The sequence below is a fragment of the Brassica napus genome, chromosome A6, assembly GCF_020379485.1.
Source record: "Brassica napus cultivar Da-Ae chromosome A6, Da-Ae, whole genome shotgun sequence".
In the NCBI taxonomy this organism is placed as follows: Eukaryota; Viridiplantae; Streptophyta; class Magnoliopsida; order Brassicales; family Brassicaceae; genus Brassica; species Brassica napus.
This window is the reverse complement of record NC_063439.1, coordinates 25253941-25271207: the sequence shown is the minus strand read 5'-3', so window position 1 is coordinate 25271207 and position 17267 is coordinate 25253941. Positions and strand designations below refer to the sequence as shown.

Below are 17267 nucleotides of genomic sequence, written 5' to 3'. Positions count from 1 at the left end.
TTCTGCATAAACTGAGCAAGAGTGTGTACAGAGTAAGCCAAATCAGGACGAGTAACAGACAAATAAACAAGTCGACCAACTAGCCGTCGATAAGCCCCAACATTGAGGAAATCTGGTCCTTTGTCCAAAGGCAAACGATGATTCTGTTCAACTGGAAAAGCAACTGGTTTCGCAGCCAGGAGACCAGCTTCTTCAATAATGCCCAAAGCGTATTTCCGTTGACAAAGGTAAAGGCCAGTCGGATTACGGGCAAGTTCAATACCAAGAAAATACTTGGAAACACCCAAATCTTTCATATGAAAGCACTGATTCATATAAGCCTTAAAAGAGGCTAAGAGAGACGAGTTGCTCGCTGAAACAACAAGATCGTCGACGTAGACAAGAACTTGAATGTATTCAGCACCTCTATCCATGGTAAATAAGGAGTAATCCGAGCGAGACTGATCAAAACCGTAAGTGCGTAAGGAGGAAGAAAGCTTCTCAAACCAGCAACGCGGAGCCTGCTTCAACCCATAGAGAGACTTGTGTAATTTACAGACTTTGTTTTTGTCTGAGCCAGTAAAACCCGGAGGTGGACGCATGTAAACTTCTTCTTTCAAATCTCCATGGAGGAAAGCATTATGAACATCCATCTGATGTATTTCCCAATTCCGAGAAACAGCTATCTGTAAGAAAATACGTACTGTTGTCATCCGTGCAACCGGAGCAAATGTTTCTTCATAGTCATCTCCCTCAACTTGATTGTTTCCAAGAACCACAAGTCGCGACTTTCGACGTTCTAAGGTGCCGTCAGCTCGAAACTTGAGTTTGAAAACCCATTTGCAACCAAGAGCGTGTTTTCCTGGAGGAAGATCTACAACAGTCCAAGTGCCATTATCTTCAAGAGCTACATACTCAACCATGATAGATTCACGCCAAAATTCATCTAAAATTGCTTGGCGATATGATTTCGGTTCCACCATCGATGAGATGGCAGCAAAAAAATGGCAATGATTATCCGAGAAGTTAGAACAATCGACATAGAACTCAATGGCGTAAGGAGCATCCGTAGAACAAGTGGCAACTGGCGAAATAGTCTGAAGAACATAATCATGGAGCTTAGCTGGTTTACTCTTAGTGCGCAAGCCACGTCCAAGTTCCTCTGGAGAAGATTGTTCAACCAGATTTTCAGAAGAATTGTTTAAGGGCTCTGTTTCTATAACAGGTTCTGTTTCAGTGAAGGGTAACACGACCTCGGTCTCGGGGACTGGGGCCGAAGATAGAGTTATGTCTGGTAAATCTGTCGGTAAAGATGGTAAGTCTCCTTCAGTTTCAATGTCTGGTGTTGAATCAATATTATCCAGAACAGGAGTAAGTGGTGACTGAGAGGACGAGTCTTGCGCAGGAAGTAAAGGCGAAACATATGTTGTAGGAGCTGATATCTCCTCTGGTACTGGCAGAGATTCTGTAAGGACAATAGGAGGAGACGATGCAGGCAAAGTAACAGTAGCATATGGAAAATCTGATTCACAGAAAACCACATCGCGACTGGAGAAAATCTTTCCTGTAATCGGATTCAAGACACGCCAACCCTTCTTGCCGTATGGATATCCAAGAAAAATCCCCTTAATGCTCCTGGTGGCAAATTTATCACCCTTGTGATATTGGTTATGAGCATAACACAAGCACCCGAAGACACGCAAATGTGTAAGAGGAGGAGGACGACCATAAAGTCTTTCGAAAGGTGTCTTGCCGGCTAGTAGAGGTGTCGGAGTGCGGTTGATCAAGTAAGCAGCAGTCATAATGCATTCTCCCCAAAATTCTACTGGAAGCGACGCCTGAAACCGTAAGGCTCTAGCGACATTTAGGATATGTCGATGTTTGCGTTCGACGCGACCATTTTGTTGAGGAGTTCCAACACATGATGTTTCATGGATAATTCCCTTTTCTCGAAAATATGGTGTCATGCACATGAACTCAGTTCCATTATCACTGCGAATTGTCTTAATGTCAGTATGAAATTGACAATGCACCATGGAGACAAAGTTTCGTATGGTTTGAGCTACGACAGTTTTAGTAGGCAATAAATAAAGCCAAACGCTGCGAGAAAAATCGTCGATGATGGTAAGAAAATAACGAGCTCCACAGCGAGAAGTTGTGCGATAAGGTCCCCATAAGTCACAATGCACCATTTCAAATAAAGCCATAGTTTTATTAGAACTTGTAGGGAAAGAACAACGAGTTTGCTTGGCGCGTACACAAATCTCACACACCTTATTTCTGAAAACATCATTACTAGAGACTGAAATAGGTAAAAAATCCAAAACTTTCGCAGAGGGATGTCCTAAACGATGGTGCCAGACATCAGCTGTGACGGACTTGGCTTGATGCATAGCTCCTGCAAATTCCATCCCTCGCAAAAAATAGAGTCCATTCAACTGCTCAGCCACTCCAATCAGCGTCCTGGTAATGCGGTCCTGAATAAGTCCAAGTTTATCAGTAACTTGAAAAATGCACGCTTTCTGACGAGCTAACTGTGAAACAGAAATCAAATGACACTGAAGGCCATCAACAAACAACACATTCTGAATCGTAAGCAGAGAACTCAAAACCACTGTTCCCTGTCTAGTGGCAAGGGTAATGCGTCCATCAGGTAACTTAACGGGTAACGAGACAGTATCCCGTAGATCAGTAAGTGATGCAACTGAACCAGTCATATGATTCGTAGCACCTGAGTCAAGAATCCAAGAAAATTTAGAAGACGTACCGCTCAAGGTATTAGCTGGGGTCTTACGCTCGTTCAACATAGTAACCAACGTTTTCCATTGATCATCGCTCAATCCAGTAAGTCCAGTACGATCCGAGTCTGTTATCGCATAGGCAGAGTGTTGAGGTGGTAATACAACTGCGTTTGCTCGAGCAAGATCCGTTGATGAAGATCGAGGAGTTGACGCAGCAGCTCCTTTTCCATTGCTCTGTGTAAGACGACCTCTTGGTCTATCTCCCCACCACTCTGGATAACCTAAAGTCCGAAAACAGTTAGTTGCGAGATGCCCTTTTCGGCCACAGCTCGTACAAGTCAGCTTCATTCTTTCTTCTTTGGAGACAAAAGAACCACTCGAGGATGAAGAAGACCCGAAACTCTGTCCAGTGCGAACAGCGTGTGCCATCGTTTCTGCTTGTTCATCAAGAACCCGAGTAGTATGTTTCGAATCCTCATCTTGTAGTAAGGCGCTATACGCGACATCAAGGGACGGGAGAGGATCACGCGACAAGAGATTTGATTTGACTGAGCCGTAGAGAGACTCATCCAGACCTTTAAGGAACTCATGCAGTCTGTCCTCTTCCCTTTCTTTCTCAAGATTAGCTCCAATGGGACACCCACAACTTTTGCTGACCCGATGCTCTGCCAAAGCTGTCCAAAGTTGCATTAGTTTCCCGTAGTAAGTCTCAATTGACAACCCATGTTGTCTGCAAGTCGCAAGTTCAGCCTTGATCCGTTGAACTCTCTGTCCATTATTAACAGAGTACCTGCGACGAATATGCTCCCAATAATCACTCGCAATCTCAAGATGTGAAAGATTAGAGCGTACAGATTCAGCTATCGTCAGCTTCATCCAAGAGAGAACCAAAGCGTTGTTGGTCCACCAGTCATCAAGGTCCTCCGAATCTTGATGCGGTTGCGCAATTGAACCATCAACGAAACCAAACTTTTTCCTAGCCTTAAGTGCCATACGCAAGTTAGTTGACCACTCATTGTAGTTTGGCCCTTTAAGCAAAGGTTGAGAGATTACGGATCCAGGATTATCACTAGAAGAAAGGTCATAAGGTGATATGGTCCTCCGTCGTATCTCAACTTTTGACTGTGTAACACCCGAGGTCTTAGCCGCCGATTCCTCAGAAGACTGATCTCCATCTCTGCTTCCCATGTTTTCGTATTAGAGAAGAAAGATAGAAACAAAAAAATTTGAAAGAGAAAAGAGAGCACACGAATTTGTTTATGTCAATGCTCTGATACCATGTCAAGAAACCTAAAAGAAGTATGAAAGAGTTTCTTGTATTCATAAGGTCAAAGACCACAAGTATATATACATACGAGTAAACCTAGTTCTAGAGTATCTTTACATAATCATACTATAGGAATATTTACATAACCGTCAGATACGGATATATTCTCCGTATATATCCGTAATAAAAACTCCACCATTGATGTTCCCATGTACACTCCAGGACACATTCTCCTACCACTTCCAAATGTTAACAGCTCAAAGTTCTGTCCTTTTGCATCAATGTTGCTATCCATAAACCTCTCTGGGAGAAAAATCTCTGGATCTTTCCAAGTATCAGGATCACGCCCAATAGCCCATACGTTAACATGAAGATGTGTCTTGGGTTGTATTGTGTAGCCGTTGATCTGAAACTCAGATATTACTTCGCTTGGAAGCAGAAGAGGTGCTACAGGATGTAGCCTCCATGTTTCTTTAATCACCATTTTCAGGTAGGGTAGCTGATCTATGCTATCGAAGGTGATACTTCCTTTGTGCTTGACATGGTCTCTGATTTCGGATTGAACTTTCTTCATCACTCGTGGGTTCCTCACCAGTTCTGCCATTGTCCACACCATGCTTACTGCAGATGTATCGATCCCAGCCAGAAGAACATTCTGTCAACAGAAACATGAAGAACATGTCAGAATCCCATGTCTAATTTACTCAGGGTCGTACCTGAAATTTAGGAGTCTACATGCATTTTATTATAGGTTTTAATAAAACAATTTTTAAACAAATTTGGTCGCTTATTTTTTGTAAATTATTTCTTAAGTTTTTCATGGACGAATGTCTCAATTGCCTATGTCCAGGATCGGCCTTGAGTATTCTAACAAGTATTTTTTAAGTCTTTCATTAATTACCATCAAGATTGCTTTGATATGGTTTCTTGTGAGCTTGTCATTGCCAAGAACAGCTTCTTCTTTCGTTAACCTCAAAAGCATGTCCACAAAATCTTCACTCCCCTCTTTCTTTTCTTGTCTATGTGTACCAATCATTTCTTCATAGAAGGCATCAAGACCTCTCACAACTTCTCCCCTCCGTCCTTGTAAACCTGTTAACCAGTCGTAGAACCATCCCGCGTACGGGAAAAAATTTGAGGCACAGAAACTTCCCAATATCTCAAATGCCTCACGGATTAACTTGTTGAAACTGTCATTATTGAGCACAGTCTCTTGGAAAACCACACCAAATGATGCCCTGCATACCACACTCACAGTCAAAGCAAGTAACTTGTCGCCCAAGTTAACCGGATTATTCTGAGAAGCTGCTTTGGCGAGTGAATCCATGAGATACTTGACCTCCTCGTCCTCGATGGGTTGAATCAAGTTAACTTGTCTATTACTGAAGAGTTGCTGAACCGCGAGCTTTCTTACTTCTTTCCAGTACTCATTATAAGGAGAGAAAGCAATGTCCTTATAGTCGTAAGAGAGTTTCCCTGAACCTGAAGAAATCATTGGTAATTTTAAAACAGAGAAAAATGTAATTTTTTTTTATTTTACTATTAGGATAACAAAGGATGTATTTTTTTGAGAAAAATAAAGGATATATTTATATACAAAGAATTAGGTTAAACTCCTAAAACATAGGTGAAAACCCTTATTGTAAATCGTAAATAAATATGGAATATATAGGAAATATTTTTTGCTAAAATAATACTTTTCCCCAATAGTCTCCTAATGATCAAAATGTTTTACATGTTTGACTAGGTGTCTTCCTACACCATGTGCAGTAAAAAAATTCAAAATATTTTTTAACAGATAAATATAAATTATATTTTAAAATAAAATTTTAATTTATTTATATTGTAAATTTCTTTTTTGTATCAATATTTTAATATAAAATTGATTTAATTAAACATAAAAGTTATATTTAAGAATATGCATGTATATATTTGAAATTATAATCTTAGATAGATTTTTCTATCTATTTATTTTAATTAAATATATTAAATAAATTTGTAAAAGTTGCATAATTACCAAAAATTAAGATTAAATAATATTTATAAAATTTGTAGATATATAAGAAAATAATGATTTTACGATTAAATTTTTATAATTTTCTAAAAAAAATGTATATATTTTTGAAAATTTAGTAATAAAATTGTATAATTTAAAATATATAAATAAATTATATTTCGAAAATCATAATGTCATATTTGAATATTTTTATTTTAATAATGATTTATGAGTATTTCCATATTCTAAAAAAAACTTCCAAAAATATGAATTGACATTAAATGTAATATATCAGTTATTATCATATTTTAAAAAGTTTACCAAAAATCTAAATTAACATTAAATACAATTGTCCATGTCATATTAAGTTATAAAACATGTCAACAATTTCAGTAGACATGTCATATTTGTTTTGTGAAATTGATTGTAGAAATGACATGTGACAAAATCATTTCGCAAATATAGTTTAGGGATAGAAAAACTTGTAAAATACTTTAAGGCTATGTACAATATGTATCTATATGTTTATTAGAACCTCACCGCAATTGTTCAGCAGTTGTTTCATAAGTTACCATTTGAACCCATTAATTAGTCTAACTATAAAAACTAGATGTGATCTGATTCACCATATTATATATAATAGTTATAGTACCTGCCAATGGTGGACGGCTACAACAGTTGAGGTCAAAGACTTTAAGAGCTTGTCTTGCTGTGTCAGGAGTAGAAACTACGACCGTTGGGATTGCACCAAGCTTCAAATGCATCACGGGACCATACTTTCTGGACAGTCTCCAAAGAGACTGATGTGGCAATTCTCCCAGCTCATGCAAGTTTCCGATGATCGGAAGCTTTGGAGGGCTCGGAGGAAGTTTGGAGTTTGATTTGATCAGTCTCGGGAATATTATGAAGACGAGTGCAATGATTAGAGAACCGACGAGATAGAGAGAAATAGACATTGTGTCTTGTTTCTCTTTAATGTTTGGTATTTGTTCTCTGTTTCTAATTATAGATGTGTTTCTCAAGAGATTCATTGAAACTGGGTTATATAGCCAATGCTATTTATCATCATGAAACATGTGTTGTACTTTGTGTGGTCGATACATGACCGGCTCAATGGTGTTATGGGTCCTGGGGCAAAAAAAAAAAATTAATTTCGAAACTATTATTTTTCTTTAAAAAATCTGATAGATATATGTTCTTTTTTCAAAATACTAAAAATATTTTTAAATATAAATCTATGGAAATAAACAAATACTTTCATATAAAAAAATGTGGACCCTTTTTTATTTTTAGTATAAAAATACATGTATTTTTTTATAAAATCGGACTCTTATCTATTAAGAAATAGAGGGACACCGGATTGGGCCCAGGACGGTCGCACCGCTCGCCCCCTATCTAAGCTGGCCCTGGGTCGATATTCACTCTGTTTCATATTAAGTGTCATTTCAGTTTTAAATTTTTGTTTCATTATAAGTGTCGTTTTACATTCCAATTCACATATTTAATCAATTTTCTAATTTTATTTTTATTTTTAATTCATTAATTAATAAAACAAAACATAAAACTATATGAATAGAGGTAAAATGGAAAATTTGACAATTTTCTTAATTAGTGTGCAAAAATATTAAACAACACTTAATATGAAATAGAGGGAGTAGCTATTTTTCCATTTTGTGTGTAACATTATGAAGATAGATTTAGGTTAAACATTATTGCCATTTAATAAATTGTAAATAAAAACAACATAGACATGAGATTTTTAAAAACCAATCCTACAGTACCCATATCATAATCTTTTTTCAAATCGCTAATTAAATTTTAACAGAATATTCGTCACATTCATTCATAAGATTTGCGAAAGTACCAAATATGGAGATGATTCATATGATTCTATATTTTCATCCAATTTTTTGAATATAATATTTTGTAAATGTTTTATAAAGTAAAATTTAGAATGTAAAATTGGTAATAAATGTTATAAATAGACATACAATTTACAAAGGTTTATAAAATAATTATACAAATGCTAAATTACTGTATTCTCCAACCAAAATATATATTTCAACTCTACAGAAACCTATACAGTACAATATATACGAGTCTCGTTATACAAAATATCAGTCTTTAATTAAGAAAACAACAAAGAGAATAAGTGTGTGTAAGTAAATGACAAAAAGGATACTTGAAAAACTGTTTCCATTATTTTTGGGTACATTTTGTTGGCTGGAGTGAGGGAGACTAATTATTGGGGAAAAGGATAATTTATTATTCTTATTTTATTTTATTTTTGACTAGAGGAAACTAAAAAGAAATAATTATTCTTATTTCTCAATGCTTTTTCTGTATTAAGGATCCGAGCCATATATGTGTGTTCTCTCATCAAGGCCTGGAAGCCCTTAAGAAACCGAATATTTCTTATATTCAGATAGTTAAACTTTCGTAGTGGAGTTAACCAACAAACAAGAAGTTATATTGAACGATAGGTGAAATGTTTACACTAAGACCTGGAAGTTTTCGTCATCAGATCAAGATGGATGGATGGTATTTTACTAATAATACTGGAAATACACGGCTGAATCAGGATAACAATTAGAACGAATGTATCCGGATGGAAAGAGAACATTATCAGAGTATGGTCTTTTGCTCGGCTCACTGCTGAAAAGTTCGGTGTCCATCTAAAATGAAACATTTTTTATAGCAATTAGTCATAAGATGTATTGGGGTAAAAAAAAAATTACTAGCGCGGAAAATACAAGGAGATACGATTTGTGAAGATGTGGAGACCCTAAAGAATCCATTAATCATGTGTTCTTTGAATGTCTACCGGTGGTTTAGGTTTGAGCACTCTCTAGAATTCCATCAAACCCATAAATATTTTCCACCCAAGCTCTCTTTACAAACATAGATCATTTATTTTGGGAGGTCTCTCCGGAGTTGGAAGATCATCAATAATAAAGTTTTTAGCAATTTGGATATTGATCCTAAAGATACTCTTAAGTTAGCTGAAACGGAGTCATCACTTTGAGCTGAGGCACAAAACTTACTTATACAGACACTCGACCATTCTCGTTTGTCGGTGGAACCAATGGTACCGGCTATCCCATGTAGATGGTGTTTCACAGATGAGTCATGGAAAACCAAAGAATCCTTTTCCGGAAAAGGATTGTATAGCACTCTGGAAGGTTTTGATGGTTTAATGGGAGCGAATAATACAAGAGCGGCTCAGTCACCCTTACACTCGGAGATCGAGGTTTTGATTTGAGCAATGAAATGTATGTGGAATCTCATGCAGTTTACGGTTACATTTGCAACGAATTGTTATCAGTTTGTGAAGATGGTTTCGGAACCAGAAGTATGGTCAGTCTTTGCAAGTTATTTGGAAGTCATAAAGATCTTGAAGATGAGCTTCCAGAGCTCAGAAATCATCCATATACCACGGGCCCAGAATTCTAAGGCGGACAGCCTAGCACGCAATGCAAGGAAACAACCGTCGTTTGTCGTCTATATGGATGTGGAGCTACCAGTTTGGTTTGCAGAGTCAGTTTGAGTCTGTTTATGTTGTTGACAAAAAAAAGATCTGGAAGATCAGGTATCCGTTAGCATTCGGATTGGGTATTTCAGATTTTAGTTTTTTTGTAACACTTTCTAGGTCTCATTCTAGTAAATTTGTAAGTATGAGTCGGGTTCGGATGTAACACATCGGTTTCGGTTCTAATTTTTCACACATTCTAAAAAGCATAAAATAACCATATATCATTAGGATTCAGATTATATCGAGTCGGTTCAGGTTACCCCAAGTAAAATCTAAGGTTTAAAAGTAAAATATAAATATATATACTTATTTATATACAATTGAGTGTTTAAGATATTTATTTATACTTAACTTTAGATATCATATCAAAATAAATATGAAATTAAATACGTGAAATGCACATTTATGTTTCAAATTTTTATATTCTTTATTAATTTAGACATTCGGATCGGTTACTTTGGATATAATTTTTGGAGTTTTCGATTTATTGGATTTTTCGGGTTATCTGTTCGGATATGGTTAATAACACTTTGGGTTCAGATTTTTTTTTTTGTAACACACTACAAGATTCATTCGAATATTTTTTACATTTTCGATTGGGTTTGGATCAGGTTCTTCGGATTTCAGTTTACGGATCTTATTCCCATGCTTAATTACACTATGCACCTATGAAAAAAGTGGTACTAAAAGGCTCGGAACTCCATATAGCCAAATCCGCTAGACTGGTAGAGACTTTACCTACCTCGTTCATCACTTTGCAAACATGACAAAAAAATGTAAGTGAAATAGAATTGAATGCACCGTACAAGATCAATCCGGTGGATCCATGTTTGTTCGGCTGATCCAAAGTTGGCTTGATAAATTTAGACATGTATTTTGCTATTTTTACCTTTAAAATAGAAGAACTCTATAATAAAGGTGAGATATGATTTAATGTATTTCTCTAAAATAGTAATCTCTAAACGTAGAGTAAAAAATAGAGAAATGCTATTTTTTATCTATAAATAGAGGAAAAAAAAATAGAAATTTCTATTATAGAAAAAGAAATAGAGGTGTGTTAGAGCAATTTTACCTTTAAATGCTATTATAAAAATGGAAATAACAATGGGTTAGAATACTCTGAGAACCCAAAAATATATATTTGGTCCACACCTAAGTACATCATTCGCAATGCAAAAGAAACACGAAACCATGATTATTGGGGAAAATTTTCAAATCATTTTCTTGAAAATATTTCAAAATTTTAAATATTTATATAGTATTCGTCCAGTGGGAATGATTCATATCTAAAATGTAGTCTTAATTTACAGATCTACGTAGTTGATTGATGTCACAACTCTCAACTATGAAGGGAAAATTATTAATATATGTTTTTGGTGCTTTAGTGGACAAGAATCTCACACAACTTTTTGGTGTTTATTATGCAAGTAAATTACTATTACAAGTCAAAGATTAAGAGCAAGTTAAAATTACAAGCAAAAGATTTGGTATTATTCATCTCTTTCTTGAAACATTAATAAAGTTTAAAAAGAAAGTCTTAATAGAGCATTCTAAGTTTAGAACATTAATTCTATACTTTGTAAAAATTAGTAACGCACATAAAATCAAATATTTAAACAAATCTGATAAGAGTTATCAATGAGTACAGAAAATCAATTATTTTCCGAATGTGTCGAAAAAAAATAGAGCAAAAGAAAATAGCAAATACGTTAGCGTTTGGTACTGCATCTTCTAGCACGCATAGCTCCTGAAGGAGGACTATTCAAAGAAAAGCTGCAATGAGTATGCAACCAATAAGAGTACCTAAACAACGCCCCTAAGTTCGAACGTGCATGAAACGTTCCTCTCACGTTCAACAAAACCGGACCGGTTTCAATCTGACGCTGCAGCTCCCGGCTCTGCGTTGGCTCGAGCTGAACTTGACTACTCACGAGATGAACATTCGCAAACATGGACATTTTCTTAGGAACCTTAAAAGGCTCAACGTACTGAGACGCTATAAGAGTGTTGTAGTAGTAAAGCTCGAACGTCAAAGAGCTGAACTCTACACTGCTTTTCTTGTTTGGGTTTGTGAAGTTTGCTAACATGGTTAGGTCTCCGTTTAGAAGAAACCCCATGTCGAGATAAGCGGCGTTTAAGTTAGCGGCTGAGATGTCGATGTGAGGAGAGCGTGGACGGTACACTAGGTAGACGATTAGGACGACTAGACCGCTGAGGATAAGAATGATCCAGAAGATGGCACAGCAGAATGCAGCTGACCATGTGGCTGTGTTTGTTTGGTCTCTTGAAGGTGGTGGCGTCCGGTGGCCACCACGGCGATGCGGTGATGGTGTTGGAGCGTTTCTCCATGGAGTTGGTTTGGCTATTGGAGGTAATGATGTTGCGTAACCGCGTGGTGCTTGTGGTTGTTGTGGTGGTGGAGATCGTTGATGACCTTCAGGGCTTAATAGTAACGGTCTTTTAGCAGAGTTTGGGTTTTTCCGTGGTGGTCGTTTCTCTTCAGGGCTTGATAGTACTGGTATTTTGGAAGAGTTTGGAGTTTCCCGTGGTGGTAGTCTCTCTTCTGGTCTTAGTGGTACAGGTATCACGGAATGAGGAGGTTCTTGGACTGGTCGTTTACCGTGGCGATCACGAGGCTTGATTTGGATTCCTGGTGCAGTTTTGGGGTGAGATTTTGAGGTTTGATGTGGGGGTGTTTGTGAGGTAGAGGCACCACCACCTTTGACGTGTTGATTCTGAGATGGAAGGCGCGCGAAATGAGGGTTGGTTTCATAGTGATGGTGATGAGACATTTAGAGGAAGAAGCTAAGAAAGCATCAAAAGAAGAGTTTGAGTTAAAGAAGAGCTGAAGATGAAAGCATGAGAGGAGTGTAAGAGAGGGAGGTTTCAACTGTTAAACAATTTCTAAATGTGAGATAGAGAGGAAGAGGAGGATAACTTGGTGACAAGTTCAAGTAAGGATGCTTGTTGTGTGAGATAATCTCTCCCAAGACATAAATAATTGAAAGTTATACATCGAAGCAAGTAATCTTTTTGTAGATTCCTTGTCCTTTGAAGTAAACAAAAAGAAAGATAATCTATCAAACAGTCTCTCTTTCTTTCTAGCTTTATAAGTTCATTGTACATTACTCAAGCCAATTTTTTTTTTCTCCACGAGAGAAATGGTTAAGAACTTTTAAAAAGGAGATGTTGTTACCTACCCTCCTCAATGAGTTTTCCACTACAATGTACGGCAAAAATAATGACTGGAACAGAAAAAACATTACAGGTAGAGAGGCTCGCTTTCATTACAAGGCGCAGATAAGCAGGGCACAGTGTCCTATCATGAACTAAATGTAAGATCCATAAACAAACTTCGAGAGTAAATGTACTCCATCAATCTGAAGTTGATTATTCATAGAATAAACAACTAACAGTTATCCAAGATTATAACAATTCCAAAATGATTTCATTCATTAAAAAGTTCAAAGTGAAAAATAAAAGAATCTGGATCACAACTGTTGATATATATCACAGATACTAGGACTGATCAAGATCCATTCCCTGAAAATGTAATGTAAAGAAAGATGATGAATGGTTATAGCAACACCGTCGTTTCGGCTCAGCTCTCATAAACCTCTGCAAAGAAAGAAAATGAGAGAAACAATTACACAGTACAAATATGTTGAATCCTATTATAGCAACAATGATCAAAGAGAAGATTCCTACAGTGTATGTTCAAGAGAGAGCAAGTGTGAGTAGATGATGATTATACCTGACTTTCTTGATGAGGATGGACTGGAGTTTGCGAGCAAAGTCAATGGATTTGATCTTGCGTTCAAGATTCTTCCTAGCAAGAACCTTCTTCTCCGAGTTCTTGATGTGATGCGTCTGCTGCGCTTTGATCAGCCTCTCCATCCCGCTCGACTGCATCTTCCTCTGCAGTATCGTCAGGGCCTTGTCTAGATCCCCCGAGAACACCTTCACCCTTATCCCTCTCTCCTGCTGCAGCTGGCTGTGACTCGACCGAGTCACTAGTCCCGTAACTCGCTTCGCTATCGTGTTCATCTTCCCCGAGAACTGAGTGATGATTGGAGAGTGAACGACGACTAGGTTAAAGAAAGGGTTTAGCGATGGAGGAAATGAGACAAATCAGAGAATTTAGGGGTGGTTATGTTGTTATATTAAATTATAGGGATCTATTTTGTAAATACAAAATACTCAAACACTCTGAGTTTGGTAGTGTGAACTAGCGAAGGGGGAAATGAGACAAATCAGAGAGTTAAGGGATAGATACGTAATTATAATAAACTGTGGGGATGTGTTTATAAATATAAAATAACCTAACCCTCTGTTTGAACTAGAGCGTCTTGACTATGAAGGAGGAAATGAGACAAATCAGAGAACGTAAGGATGTTTATGTAATTATAATACAATATGGGGATGTGTGTATAAATATGAAACTACCTAACCCTCTGGATGATCTAGAGAGTGTTGACTATGAAGTGAACAACAAAGAAGTCTTTCAGAAAAGCTTTCTTTATTCTCAGTTTTTCTCACATCTGTATAGTGTTTGAGAGTCTCTCCAAGCTTCTTTCTTCCTCACCATTTCATCGTCTAAACTGAATAAAACTGTTAGCTATCCACTGAGATTGCGAGAGGGAATCGATAAGTAAAGCTGGCGACTTTCAGCCCTCGGCGAGCAATGGCGGAGTTGCGGCACTCGAGCTCCGCCGGGAGCCGATCTTCTTCCTCTCCGCTACGCGTCGGAGACGAGGACTCGTCTTCGCCTCACGTGCACGATCACTCACCCAACGGCGGAGACGACGAAGACGGGCGCCCTCGTCACCGTCCGATCTGGTCAGTATCTGGGTTCCACTCGCTGCTTCCTTTCCTCGGCGACGATCTTAGGGTTTCGCCCCAGAAGAATAAGATTTCGCTTCTTTTGATATTGATTCTCGCCGTCGTGAGCTTGATCTCCGTTTACGGGATCGTTAATCACTTGGTAAGTCTCTACGAATCGAGATCTTCACTCTGAAAGATTCGTGCTTTATAAACACTTATCTCTATGTTGATTGTCTGCAGAATGCGCCTTACTTGTGTAAGAAAGATGGGATTGTGCTGAACTGTCCTCATGTAAGTGTATCAACTTTGGTGTGTGTTTTGTATCCATTAGATTGAATTGTTGTGTATTTGTTTGCGTTTGTAGGTAAAAGAGTCGCCTTCTCCATGGGAGAATCCTTTGTCTGCAACTACTTCTTGGAAGCCTTGCGCTGAGCGGCGGATTGGTGGAGTCTCAGGTATTAAGATGAGATTGGGATCTGCGCTTGATCTGTCTTTTTGAGAAAGTTCAGTTCTTTTAACTTTATTTTTCAGATCTTCTTCCTGAGAATGAAACAAATGGATATGTATTCATTCATGCTGAGGGTGGTTTGAATCAGCAGCGCATTGCTGTATGTATCTTTCATGCTTTTATCTCCTTTTCCTCTTTCCGCCGCTTTGTCTTGGATTCAAAAAGCAAATGGCTGCGTTTTCTTTTCTTTTTCTTTTTCATTGAGTTGTGCCCTTTTCCTCCAGATCTGTAATGCAGTAGCTGTTGCCAAGATTATGAATGCAACTCTTATCCTGCCAGTACTTAAGCAGGATCAAATTTGGAAAGACCAGACGTAAGCTTATTCAGATATTACTTTTTGAAGTTTCTACTTACTGCTGCTACTTTGTATTCTAATTATGATTATTTATGCAAGCACATTGATGATCGAGTCAGGTACTCTCTCTGTTTTCTTTAAAGTTTACTGAATCTGTAAGCTTTCTTTTGCAGGAAATTTGAAGATATTTTTGATGTAGATCATTTCATTGATTACTTGAAGGATGACGTCCGAATCGTTAGAGATATACCTGACTGGTTCACTGATAAAGCAGAGTTATTCTCTAGTATAAGGTTTACTTTTTTTTTCAACTCTTTATCTATTTGTTGATTATAACATTACTTGTTTGAAGATTTCAAAAGTGAGCTTGTGGATTTATGGCGTCATCTGGTCCTCCTTTTGTGTATATCTGGTTTAAAATGAATCAATACATTTTAAATTAGATAAGACTTTGACCGAGTTTTCTACTTGTCTTCTGCAGAAGAACAGTCAAAAACATTCCCAAATATGCAGCGGCTCAGTTCTATATAGACAATGTTTTGCCGCGAATAAAGGAGAAGAAAATAATGGCCTTGAAGCCTTTTGTAGATCGACTTGGGTACTATAATCTATATCCTCTAGTTAAGGTCTCAGACTTTTGGAAATTTTTGTCTACACAGATGAATGATATTATCCTTGTGGTGCTGTAAAATTTGCAGGTACGACAATGTACCTCAAGAAATCAACAGGTTACGATGCCGTGTAAACTATCACGCCCTGAAATTTCTCCCAGAGATAGAGCAGATGGCTGATTCACTTGTTTCTAGAATGAGAAACCGTACTGGAAATCCAAATCCCTATATGTATGAGATATCAGACATCTAGAAACTTTGTTTTAACTTGGGACTTTTAAGCATCTTTTTGACTCAAGATCATATATTTTCTCTCTTCTGTAGGGCTCTTCATCTTAGATTCGAGAAAGGAATGGTTGGTTTATCGTTTTGTGATTTTGTGGGAACAAGGGAAGAGAAAGCTAGAATGGCAGAGTACAGACAAAAGGAATGGCCTCGGCGCTTCAAGGTAACGTTTTTAAAAGTGGTTCATTACTCGTATTTGGTGCCTAAACATCCTCAACCGCTGGCTTAACGAATATGCTTGACATGTATTGCAGAATGGTTCTCATCTCTGGCAGCTCGCCTTGCAGAAGCGCAAAGAAGGACGATGCCCTCTTGAGCCAGGAGAAGTTGCTGTGATCCTACGTGCAATGGGTTATCCAAAAGAAACACAAATCTATGTAGCATCTGGTCAAGTCTATGGCGGCCAAAACCGTATGGCTCCATTAAGAAACATGTTCCCAAATTTGGTAAGAACACCGAACCCTATCTCATCAAACCCACTCAGCAGGCTTAGTCTCTCTCTCTCACACAATCTTCCTTTTTTGTTAAACAGGTAACGAAGGAGGATTTAGCAGGGAAAGAGGAACTAGCAAGCTTTAGAAAGCACGTAACAAGCCTGGCTGCTCTAGATTTCTTGGTGTGTTTGAAGTCAGATGTGTTTGTGATGACACACGGTGGAAACTTTGCAAAACTGATCATTGGAGCGAGGAGATATATGGGTCATCGACAGAAATCAATCAAACCGGATAAAGGGTTGATGTCCAAATCGTTTGGGGATCCTTACATGGGATGGGCGACGTTTGTGGAAGATGTAGTTGTAACCCATCAAACACGTACTGGTTTGCCTGAAGAAACTTTCCCTAACTACGATCTTTGGGAGAATCCTCTCACTCCATGTATGTGTAAAGCTTGATGATGCTTTTGTTTAGCATTGTGAGCTGATTGGTTTTAAGATAAAGAAAGAAGAGGAGATAGAGTTTGGTCTGGATTTTGTCTGAGGAGCACGAGACTAGAGATTTGGTAGTTTGTTTTCTTCTTTTTCCCTTATTTTTAACCCTTTAAGGCCTTGTCTTTGTAATCATTTGATATTATGTAAAGCTGCTAGTGAAGAAAAAAAGTTACAAAGATAGTTTGAGCTTTGAGTCATGTTTAAACGTTGGTTTGAAACTCCGATTTGAGATATACAAATATGAAAGAAGATGACTTTGCAGAGGAACAAGAGAACACATTGGTCTCCCTCCCAAATGAGA

At 37.7% G+C, this 17267-nt stretch overlaps 4 protein-coding genes across 4 annotated transcripts; 1 reads left to right on the top strand and 3 right to left on the bottom strand.

The window, feature by feature from the left end:
- Positions 1-4108: 4108 nt before the first annotated feature.
- Positions 4109-6939, bottom strand: LOC106352424 (cytochrome P450 71B34). The gene is made up of 3 exons (XM_013792064.2): positions 6636-6939; positions 4889-5469; positions 4109-4642 (listed from the first exon to the last, which is right to left on the bottom strand). The coding sequence occupies exons 1-3, from the start codon at positions 6937-6939 to the stop codon at positions 4109-4111; spliced, it is 1419 nt and encodes a 472-aa protein (XP_013647518.2).
- Positions 6940-11034: 4095 nt separating this feature from the next.
- On the bottom strand, positions 11035-12677 carry LOC106349343 (NDR1/HIN1-like protein 13). Its single transcript, XM_048781202.1, has one exon. The coding sequence runs from the start codon at positions 12305-12307 to the stop codon at positions 11225-11227; it is 1083 nt and encodes a 360-aa protein (XP_048637159.1). The 5' UTR covers positions 12308-12677; the 3' UTR covers positions 11035-11224.
- Positions 12678-12877: 200 nt separating this feature from the next.
- LOC106349342 lies at positions 12878-13643 on the bottom strand. The gene is made up of 2 exons (XM_013789291.3): positions 13270-13643; positions 12878-13133 (listed from the first exon to the last, which is right to left on the bottom strand). The coding sequence occupies exons 1-2, from the start codon at positions 13560-13562 to the stop codon at positions 13124-13126; spliced, it is 303 nt and encodes a 100-aa protein (XP_013644745.1). The 5' UTR covers positions 13563-13643; the 3' UTR covers positions 12878-13123.
- A 385-nt stretch (positions 13644-14028) lies between these two features.
- Positions 14029-17215, top strand: LOC106349341 (protein PECTIC ARABINOGALACTAN SYNTHESIS-RELATED). The gene is made up of 11 exons (XM_013789290.3): positions 14029-14499; positions 14580-14630; positions 14704-14794; positions 14871-14947; positions 15072-15160; positions 15316-15435; positions 15624-15740; positions 15841-15984; positions 16078-16201; positions 16293-16484; positions 16571-17215. The coding sequence occupies exons 1-11, from the start codon at positions 14200-14202 to the stop codon at positions 16928-16930; spliced, it is 1665 nt and encodes a 554-aa protein (XP_013644744.2). The 5' UTR covers positions 14029-14199; the 3' UTR covers positions 16931-17215.
- Positions 17216-17267: the final 52 nt, after the last annotated feature.

Excerpts from the sequence above, each read along its gene's own strand:
- LOC106349342 (XM_013789291.3), bottom strand. The coding sequence starts at position 13,562 with ATGAACACGATAGCGAAGCGAGTTACGGGACTAGTGACTCGGTCGAGT.
- LOC106349343 (XM_048781202.1), bottom strand. The coding sequence starts at position 12,307 with ATGTCTCATCACCATCACTATGAAACCAACCCTCATTTCGCGCGCCTT.
- LOC106352424 (XM_013792064.2), bottom strand. The coding sequence starts at position 6,939 with ATGTCTATTTCTCTCTATCTCGTCGGTTCTCTAATCATTGCACTCGTC. Across the intron at positions 5,470-6,635 it reads TAGCCGTCCACCATTGGCAG|GTTCAGGGAAACTCTCTTAC; the intron begins GTACTATAACTA and ends TGATTTCTTCAG. Across the intron at positions 4,643-4,888 it reads ATATCAAAGCAATCTTGATG|AATGTTCTTCTGGCTGGGAT; the intron begins GTAATTAATGAA and ends TTCTGTTGACAG.
- LOC106349341 (XM_013789290.3), top strand. The coding sequence starts at position 14,200 with ATGGCGGAGTTGCGGCACTCGAGCTCCGCCGGGAGCCGATCTTCTTCC. Across the intron at positions 15,161-15,315 it reads CAAATTTGGAAAGACCAGAC|GAAATTTGAAGATATTTTTG; the intron begins GTAAGCTTATTC and ends TTTCTTTTGCAG. Across the intron at positions 16,485-16,570 it reads GAAACATGTTCCCAAATTTG|GTAACGAAGGAGGATTTAGC; the intron begins GTAAGAACACCG and ends TTTGTTAAACAG.